A 9,982-nucleotide genomic window follows, 5' to 3' on the forward strand; every position below is an offset into this window, starting at 1 on the left:
AAGTGACAGCAAAAGCAGGGAGACAGGCAGCAAGGCAGCCGCCAGTGTTTTCACCCACCAGCCCTAGTCCAGCTGAGTTCTGCTGCTACTTCTTATCTGCCAGGGCTCTGATCGTCCCACTGTCATTACCACCGAGGTACCGAGCTTGAACTCAAGAGGGCCACACCGTGGACACAGAGGGAAGGTAAGAAGGGGACTGGGAGACAGGAGGGTTGAAATCGAACGGGGACAAGATCAAAAGTAAAGCCAAAATCCTACTTGGTCTTTTTTTTCCATTCTCCTTTATTCCATAAACACCTAGTTACAAGTTGCACAAATCAAAAAATAAAGGCAGAGAAAGGTATAGGGGAGATTTGTGATGTGCAGGGGGTGGGAAGGGAGAGAGGGTTGGGCGCCAGTCCTCTCCCTCCACACACAGCCCTGGATGAGGGCTATGGCCCCTGCAGGGGGGATCCGAGGAGGGGGTGGGCAAAGATCCAGGGTAGCTGAGGGATGGAGGAAGGCCCTAAACCCAGAGCTCACCCCAAAAGCCCCCTCAATGCATGACAAGGGTAGAATGGGGAAGGGGAGGAGGTTCAAAGATGGAGCAGCAAAATGAAAAATCAAGTTAGCAAATACAGGAGAAGTGGAGTCATCATGGTAGGGGATTAAAGAAGGAAAAAGTAGGTAAAGGGGGCAGTGAAAGGTTCTCCCTGAGACCCCCAGGGAGAGGTGGGGGCCAGCTTGCCTGTTAATTTAATATTAAATTGGGAGTGGGAGTTGGAGAGGAAAAAGTTATTTCAGGGGATGATTTCTCAGCCTCTCAGCCTGTACCTGGAAGGGGAAGAGAGAAGAACACAAGTCAAAAGAAAAACAAAATAGGAAAACCAGGAGTTGGGTTTAAACCCCACTTCCAGTGAGAGCATTCTTCTCTTTCCATACCAAAGAACACTTCTACCATCACAGGCAACACCTGCTGGGCACCCGGACTGCTGGGCCTCGTGGGGGAGGCTCGGGCACAGGCACACTCCTCAACCCCCCCTCTGTGCTCCACACCTTGCGTACCCCTCCCCCTCAATACTTACAAGAGAGGCTGAGGGCCTAGGGCCCTCACCAGTCATAGCGGCGGGACTGTCGGGAGGGGGAGTCCTCAGGTCCCTGTATAGCCAGGCGGGGAGGCCCCTCAGCCCTTCGTCCCCCACCCCCTGAAGCCTCATGCCGCCGAAACTCCAGAGGGCGCTGCTGCCGGAATCGAGACGTCTCCCTCCGCCATTCATCATCAAATGCTGCGGCCTCACCTGAAGAGTACAGAGACCCATGTGACCACTTAAATATACAGGCTGGCTTCTAGAAGCAGAGGCAAGAGTGAGCCACAGTCTTCTAAGATGAAGAAACAGGGCACAGGCTGAAAGTGTTATGTGTGGGGATGAGTTGAGGGAAAGCAGCAATTTCTTTTCTTAGTATTTTGGAATTCAATAGGGTTCCACTAGCTAACAGCCAATAGTGATTCCAATATGGAAGCCACCAGCAGGCCTGAGGCGTGACCACTGAAGAAAGAAACTAGGAACAGCATACTTATTAAAGTTGAGGAGCATCGTCCCAGGCACACAGTAAGTATTTAATAAGTATCTGTCAACTTGAGAAAAAAAAAAGAGGAGAAAGAAAAAAACTGATCCCAACAGCTGGCCCCTCTTTGGTGAAGACAATGCCGGCACCTGACTTAGCCCCCGAAGCCGACAACAAGGCTCAAGCGAGGCAGGACTAGGGGGCCCACCCGCAACTTTGCCAAGAAATATCTACAGAGGTAGGGAGAAAAAGTTTGCATCTCCTAGTTCACAGGACCCGGACCAGGGGCTACTGGCCCAGAAGTCAGAAGGGTAAAGAGCGGGAAGGAAGGCTCACTCTCATCGAGGTTGATATAATCCTGCCGCTCCTCCTGGTCCCCTGTGCGGTGGTTGCGGGAGCGCTGGAGGATGTGAGCCCGGTCTCGGATGTGGTGCCCAATGGACATCTGCTCTAGCCCACTGTCCGAGTCCCGTACAGTCCTCCGAGTCTCCCGGATCTGGGATGAGGCAAAACACGGCACACTCAGCCACCCCTCCCAAAGCCCTGGCTACACCAGGCGGGACAGACAAACCACCCACAACCCAATCCTGAGAAAGGAAGCCAGGGTTTCTGTGCGTGCCATTCCACTCTGCCTTCTCTGGGTAACAAGAAGCCAACCAACTCACCCCGCCTGGAGCCGAGCGCATCTCTGATGTCTCCTGGTAGACCTTCGGGGCACCGTCCCCCGTATTGGAGTAGGAGATGACAGTGGAGGATGAAAAGGTCTGGCAATTACCTCCAGCTGTCATGTGTTCCTGAGGAGGAAAACGTACCACAGGGCTAAACGGCCCCTCGGGGGAAGGGATCCCACACTTCAGATGCCTGCTCATGTCTACAGCTCTCCCATGAAACGTGGGAACTGAGAAAATATCAGTGCCCCTCAAATTCCTCAGAGTCCACCAAAGAACAAGAGGGACCTGAAGACATGGAACCTTCATAGCACACTTCAAAAGACTGCTGTTGCTGCTTCCTACTCAGGCATGAGAGCAGATAAGGGAACCCAGTGCTCTCCGGGCTCACTGACTTCATCCAGCTTGAGCCCTTCACCAGCGTACTCTTCCCTGCCTCAGAGGACTCAAGGTGCTGCCAGCCATCCCTGAGAACAAGACTGCAAAAGCGTATGGGGCAAGAGCCTCACCATGTTCCCAATCATGTCGTTCATCATCCCAAACATGTCCATGAAGCCACCCGACTGCAGCAAAGAGACGGAAAACAAGAGTCAGGAGAGCACGCTCGGTGCTCGAATGGTCTCCTTTAGGTACCCGCTAGACAGACACAAGGCGACACATTCCCTTTCTCTGCTTCCTCCACACGGAGCAACTGCTCTGTCTCTTCACTAGCATGACCAGAACATGGAATGTTCTCTTTGTGGTTCCCTTCCTGCACTACTGCTGCCTTCCTCCTCAGTCTCTCTGGCTGCTCTGATCGAATTTTCTTTCTCCCAACTGTCCTATTTCCTCCTATCTTTAGGAAGCACACCAAGTAAATGGATGCTAACCTATAAAAGGGTTGGCCATAACACTGTAAAAACAACAACAACAAAACACCTCTAGAAGCCATCTTTGTTGGCCCTTCAACTGCATCTCCATCCTCAGAAAAACGAACTTTGCTAGGCAGTTACATTTTCCTAATAGGTATGGCTCCTAGAATGCAGGATTCAATAAGTTATCATCTTTTACCCACAGGACTCCTAGCACACAACAGGCCCAGAGCTTTGTGAATACTATCAAAAGATTCTAGGGTTACCCAAAAGGCTATTCCAGAGAGCCACATTTGGAAATAACATCTAAGGGTATAGAGTGTGTACACAGGGACATCCGGACTCACCATTCCCAGCATCCCAAAGGGGGAGACAGCCCCAGCCTACAGGAAAACATAAAGAACAAATTAGAGACCATGTCCTATCACACTACAAGCCCAAACTGAGCCCATGGCCTCAGTTTTTTCCATCCTCCTCTCCAAAGGGGATCACAAAGCCCTTTTGCCAGACCACTTTCCCCACTCCTAAAAAAGATCATTCCACTTGCTAAGCTGGCTGAAGTGCAAGAAAAAGCAAGGACTTATTAACCACCCTGCGGCATTTCTCAGGCAAGTCACAGCACCATTACCTGCATCCTACGGCTGGCAGGCCTGGTCCCAGGCATGTTGCCATCTGTGATGCTGAGGAAGGGGCTATATCCAAAGCCACCTGACAACATTCGGTTCATATGCTGACGGTGAATAGCAAAGGGGTCCCTGTGGAGTGAGTATACAGTGTGGATGGCTGAAGGGCCAAGCAGTCAACACCCCCTCCCCCACAAAACGGAAAAGTGGTAGGGAAACAGGGGCACGGATGCCTATTTCCTCTCTCAGTCTGGGCTGGAGCTGAGAAGCCAGCTGGTTCCAGCCAATGCCAGCAATGGGAACCCAGATGTCTGTCTGAACTACTTAGAGACCTGAAGTGGAGTAGGATGAGCGCTCTAGAACAGGAGGGGGAGGGAATACTCACATCAGGAACATGGGATCCTCGGGCTCCACGTCCCTCATGAAGCGGAACATCCTGATTTTAGCTCCAGGGGGCTCCACACTGTAAAGATGTGGAGGCTCAGATACTCGGAGGCAGCCAGGCTTTTGCACACCCGGCTCAGTGTAAGGACTCTCAGAACACTGTCCCTTCCAAATGCTGTAACCGACCCCGCAAACTCCAGTGAGACCCTTCTCCAGGTGGTGTTCGACACCACCCTCAAAGGAGGGAAGAGCTCTTCAACCTCTCAAGGAGGGCCATGGAAAATTTTTCCAAGCCTCGCAGTTTTCTGCCTCCCCCCACTCACAGCCATCCTCTCCCCAAAGCCCTGGCCAGAAGCATGCCCCCTTCCCCCGACGCCACTGTTCCGGATGCGAATCCCAAGGGCTGGCTCTCGATCCAGCAACGACCCCAGCCACCTCGCCCCCTTCTTACCCCCAGCCGCCTGCCAGCCCCCCCCCCACCCCGGGCGGGCCTCACTATCCCCATCGCCCCCTGTCCGCCGCTCCCCCGGCCCCCGCCTCCCCACCGGGCGTGCGGAAGCGGCAGGCCTGGCCCTCTCCCCTCTCCGCATCCCAGGCTCCCAGACCCCGCAGCCCCGCGGGCCCGCTCCCACCCCGGCCCCGACTGCCCGCTTTGCTCGAGCCTCACCGGTCCCCGATTCGGGCTCAGCGGCCCATCCGGCCGGTCTCGCCTCTCGGTGCGCTGCAGGATCGGGGGTTGCGGCCCGGGACGCGGGATTGGTCGGGGCTGGCTCTCCTCGGCCTCCCGCGCCGCCTCCTCCCACGGCTGCCACCTCCGTACCCCCCCTCGGCCCACGGAGCCCGAACCACGGCCAGGCCCGGACGGAAGTGACGTCACGATGGGACAGCCCACCCCGGGGCCGGGCCCGCGGAGCTCCGCCCACTGGCGGGTGAGGGGAGAGGGTTGGGGCCCGCTCCCGGGGCTGCGGAGTGTGGGTCCGCGGGGTCCTCCGGCGACCAGGGGAGGGGAGGCCTCATCACCAACCTGGATTTGGGCTCTGTTGTTAGGAAGAGGCTCCCTGCGAGGGTGCGGGGGAAGAGCTGGGGCGCCCCTTCCTCGGCAGGGACAGGGCGGGGGAGGGCGGTGCGGCACGTTCCCTCAGGGGAAGGAAGAGGACGAGGGGCAGATTCCCATGGGGGGAGGGGCGGGCTCCCTGTGGGCTACGAGGTGGGGCGGATCCTGGGGGGAACGTTAAGCAGATTTTCTACCCAAGCGGCATTCAGCCCGTGAGGGAGGAAGGGCGGCCGTTCTGCGGGGGAGGCGCTAGGGCCAGTCCCGTCGGGAGGCGGCGCGTTCCAAGCAGGGGCGGGGCCCTCGGAATGACGTACAGGGGGAGGTGACAGTTCTGCCCCTGTTTAGCTCAGGCTTCGAGAACTCCCGCGGGGCCGAAGAGAATCCAGGTTGGGAGGGCGGACCGCCAGGTGGCGCTCTTCGGCCAGGCTGGAACTACAGTCTTCGGGAACCGGCGTTGGCGAGGTTCCTGGACCCCTCAGTTACCCTGTGTGAAGGGTCGGTTTGGGCAAAGGTTGTTGTTCTGAAATCAATTAGTTTAGTGCCAGTGTCTCCCCTTTCTTTTCTCTAACTGCTGTGTCCTCAGGAGCTCCCAGTCGCGCACTGATCTTTCTTGCCTCGAGTCAGGTAGGCAGGTCAAGGGTCTAAAGTTTGGGAGAAGAAAGGGGTGAGAGCTCCATTAACCAGGATCACTCAGGGGCGGAGCTGAAATCAGACCCTGAAGACCCAACTGCAAGGCCAAAGACTGAAACTTTGACACACTAAATGTCTTGCATAAAATCTGGCCCAACTGGAGAGAAGGGCCCTCCCCCAGGGTGTCAGGGGAATTTGGACTGTCTACGATGGACTTTAAACCAGACTCATCCAAACTCTAGCTCTCTCTGGTTCTTTACTCTGGCTGCTAGCCATATTAGTGCTATGTGGAGCCTGACAATGCCAAAGACTTGTTCCCAATACTTCCCTAGGGGTGAAGGAGGAGGGGGTCCCTGGTGACTCGGGAAAAGGTACTGGGAGCAGGGCTTCTCAGGTTTCTTTGGTCTTGATCATTATTAAAGAGGGAAAAACAATAGTGGAGACAGAGGGGAACAGATAATTTAGAAACTGTCAGACTGGCAGAACCAAAGAAAGACAAAGACAGAATAAAAGAAAATTTGCTTTTCATTGATATTTCTGGGGAAGAGACTTAGTAAAATCTTTTCAATTTATTCTCCAGATCCTCTATTTCTGGACATCCCACTCTGCAACTGGCCCTTTCCCTCTTGCCTCAAAGGCAGTTTGACATGTGATCAGGTATTCTCTGAGAGTTCTGTGGCCCAGACTTAACCAAGTGTGGTGCCTCACCTTCCAGCCTCTCCCTTCTCACTCCATTATGTCCAGCCTTCACAGAATTGGATAGGAGATACAACTTTGCTTCTGTTCTCCTTTTTCCTTTTTCCATTACCTGATACTGTCTACTACTGTCTTCAGGTGCCTAGAAACCTTTCTCCTCTTCCTTATAAAACCTAAGAATCCGGTATCAGTCATATTTACCTCTGCCTGATTTTAAATCAGTGTATTACCTCTCTTAGGAGTATTTACAAATTACAACTCAGCTTCTAACTATGAGAGAAAGCTCCAAACCTGGGCTTTGTCTGAGGTTATAAAGAAATTCTTGAATAGGTAGGGATGAAGAAGGAAGTGCAAGAGCTCATTTTCAAAGTCCCCATCTACTCCAAAAATGGAGGGAATGTAATTTTACAAGTAACTTTTATGCCCCCCACAACCAGAGTTTGTGTCTGTCTCCCTTCTCCCTTGCCTTCCCTCCCCTTCCTTCCCTTCCCTTTCCTGTCCTCCCTCCCATTCTTTCCCTCCCATTTTCTTTCTTCTTTCTTTCTTTCTTTCTTTCTTTCTTTCTTTCTTTCTTTCTTTCTTTCTTTCTCCTTCCTTCCTTCCTTCCTTCCTTCCTTCCTTCCAATGAACTCTGAAGAACAGAAATTTCTCAGTCACTGGAGTGTCCTGTATATGAGGAGGGAGAGTGGGCCCTGCCAGGAGTGAAGTTTAACACAGGAGGATAGGATTTGGGGAAGGAAGAGAAACAATGTGGTTCTTACATTCGCTGCTCTGGTGGAGCCAAAGTCAGAAAGTCCTTGTGAGAGTAGGGCTGGGCCAGAAAAGGGACCCTCTTTAGATGTAACGTCATACATTTGGGGCACTCCCAGTTGGATATTGGAACAGAGTGGGGATGGGGCAATGATGTGAGAGTTAGGGGAGACTGGATTTCCTGCCTGAGCCAAAGTGAATGGGTGTGACTGAGTGTATGTGTGTATGTATATGGGCATTCTCTCTTGGGGAAGAGAGAAAAAGCCTGAAAATTAGTGCTAAGTTGCCCTAGATAGAATGAGTTGTACTGTGGACACCAGGTCAGAGTAAGAATAAAAAGTGGCTCAAGAGCATTTTTTAAATCAACTTTTCAGCTTATTTTCATATCCATATCCACTCCACAAATATTTATTGAATGCCCACTATGTGTCAGGTAATATGCCTGGCTCTGGAGATACAATAGTGACATAGACAAAAATAAAGCACCAGAAAAGGGGGACAGAGGAATAAACAAGTAGTTGGGAAGTGGTGGTTGCTTTTTAGGGTGACTAGGGAAGTCCTCACTGATCAGATGACATTGAAGCGGAGGCCTAACAAGCTCAGGAAAGCTGAGGTGAGAGCATTCTGGGCAGAGGAAACAGTAAGTACAAAGGCCCTGAGGCAGAAGTATGCTTAGTGTGTTCAAGGGACAACACAGAAGCCAATGTGCCTAGACTGATGTGAATGAAAAGAAGAGCAGTAGTAAGAGACAAGGTCACAGAGAAAGAAGGAAGCTAGACCATGTGGGACTTTGTAAGACCTACAGAAGGATCACTCTGGCTGTTGTATGGAGAACAGACTGTTGCGGGGACAACAGCAGAAACAGAAAGACCTATTAGCATGCTGTTGCCATATCCAGGTGAGACCCTCTGGTGCCTTAGAGTAGATTCGAAACAGTGGAGGAGGAGGAGTGGTCAGATTCTAGATATATTTTGAAGATGGAGCCAACAGAATTGGCTGATGGATCGATGCGGTATGAGGGAGAAGAGTCAAGACCAACCCCGAGATTTTTTTACCTGGGCACCTGAATGAGAAAGAAATGACCATTCTGCTTGCCGCACTGTACTGAGAATATACAAGTACCAGTTTGCGAATATAGTGAAATCGCGTCTAGCTCTAAGATCCCGATCAGGGGGCTACACAGGATAACTGCCCCAGATGGTCTTACCTTTAGCAGCTAACCACCTAAAATAGGAGGAGACGTAGAAATAAGTGCATTCCACACGCAGTTTGACTACGAGATATTAGTTGTTAGACCCTCTTGAGTGGATATGCTAATGTGAATGGTCAGTTTAGAATTTGAAGTTTTAGGGGCGCCTGAGTGGCTCAGTCGTTAAGTGTCTGCCTTCGGCTCAGGGCGTGATCCCAGGGTCCTGGGATCGAGCTCCGCATCGGGCTCCCTGCTCTGCTGGGAAGCCTGCTTCTTCCTCTCCCACTCCCCCTGCTTGTGTTCCTTCTCTTGCTGACTGTCTCTCTCTCTGTCAAATAAATAAATAAAATCTTAAAAAAAAAAAAAAGAATTTGAAGTTTTAAATCTTAGTAACTTCCTATTGTCTGATCTTTTCAAGAAGACATCCAGAAGGACGCAGAACGCCTTATGATGAACATGGACATTAAGGGTTGAAGTTTGAGCTACCTATGTGACAGTTCGTGTCAAAATCTCCCGAGCTCTTACTCTGTGCCAGGCATAGTGCTAGGTGCTGAGGATAAAAAGACAAGGAAGATGTGGTCTCTGGCCCAGCAGTTTCACAGCCTAGTGAGGGCGGACAACATGGAATCAATTTTAATCCTATGATGAAGGCTGCAGTAGAAAGATGTATATTAAAAGGGCAAAAGTGGTTCAGAAGAGGGAGGGAGTGACTTGGGGGCTAGGATGGGGAAGCCAGGAGAGCATTCCGAGCAGGAAATGTGATCAGTGCAAAGGCACAGAGGTATGCTGCATTTGGGAAGAATTGTAAGGAGTAAAAACATTGACGAAGCAAAACTTTTGAGGGAACAGTGCTGAGAGATAAGGGTACATAGGTTAGGCTCAAAGGGACCAGAACTTGAAGGGCCCTGTTTGCTTCTAGACTTCATCCTATAGGCCTGGGGAGGCCATCAAAAGGTTTTATGTAGGGAAATGACAACAGTCTGTTTGTATTTAATTTTATTTTTATTTTTTAGTTGATTGGTATCTTAGGTAGAAAGTCAGTTTGTGTCTTTCAGGAAACATTTTGACCTTCCACCACATGCCAGGTAGGGAGGTAAGGGCCGAAGACACACACAAATTCTTAAATCCTGGTTGAAAACCCTAATAAGTTTAAAGTCAGCACGTAAAAAAAAAGAAAGAAAGAAAGACAGCACGAGATGTCGACCTGTGGAGCAGAGACAGGACTGAGTTTGGAGAGAAGGGGAGGCACTCAAGGAATGTTTAGAGGAGGAGCTGGGGAGGGAAAGAAAAGGTGGTCTTGGGTGACCCCCAGGGCAGGAATGAATGGGTGGAGGACAGTGCCTGTAACCGAACTAGAAAGCAGCAGGATCTCAGGTGGCTCCTGTGGGGTTTGAGGAGCTCCAGACGGTCGAGGGATTGATGACCAGAAGGGAAGGAGTCGCAGTGCTAAATGTAGAGGGTTGCGAGTCACGGGTCTTGCAGGTTTCTGAGGAAGGTGGGACCCAAGCCAGGGAAGTCCATGTGGACTGTCTAAGGGAGACTGTGAAGGGTAAGAACAGGACCTCTGAGACTGGAGTCACCTGGAAGGGTTC

The 9,982-nt window shown here is 51.6% G+C and overlaps 1 protein-coding gene across 1 annotated transcript; it reads right to left on the reverse strand.

Annotated features, from left to right (window-relative positions):
• Nucleotides 1–247: 247 nt before the first annotated feature.
• On the reverse strand, nt 248–4,937 carry MLF2 (myeloid leukemia factor 2). Its single transcript, XM_026502575.4, has 9 exons — nt 4,739–4,937; nt 4,073–4,150; nt 3,693–3,819; nt 3,412–3,447; nt 2,723–2,776; nt 2,211–2,339; nt 1,882–2,041; nt 1,065–1,277; nt 248–813 (listed from the first exon to the last, which is right to left on the reverse strand). The coding sequence occupies exons 2-8, from the start codon at nt 4,120–4,122 to the stop codon at nt 1,090–1,092; spliced, it is 744 nt and encodes a 247-aa protein (XP_026358360.1). The 5' UTR covers nt 4,123–4,150; nt 4,739–4,937; the 3' UTR covers nt 248–813; nt 1,065–1,089.
• Between the last annotated feature and the right edge of the window lie 5,045 nt (nt 4,938–9,982).

Source organism: Ursus arctos, unplaced genomic scaffold (genome assembly GCF_023065955.2).
Source record: "Ursus arctos isolate Adak ecotype North America unplaced genomic scaffold, UrsArc2.0 scaffold_26, whole genome shotgun sequence".
In the NCBI taxonomy this organism is placed as follows: domain Eukaryota; kingdom Metazoa; phylum Chordata; class Mammalia; order Carnivora; family Ursidae; genus Ursus; species Ursus arctos.

Coding starts and splice junctions, on each gene's coding strand:
- MLF2 (XM_026502575.4), bottom strand. CDS start 4,122: ATGTTCCGCTTCATGAGGGACGTGGAGCCCGAGGATCCCATGTTCCTG. Junction 3,820..4,072: donor GAGGATCCCATGTTCCTGAT/GTGAGTATTCCC, acceptor CTCACTCCACAG/GGACCCCTTTGCTATTCACC. Junction 2,042..2,210: donor TGCGCTCGGCTCCAGGCGGG/GTGAGTTGGTTG, acceptor GCCTCATCCCAG/ATCCGGGAGACTCGGAGGAC.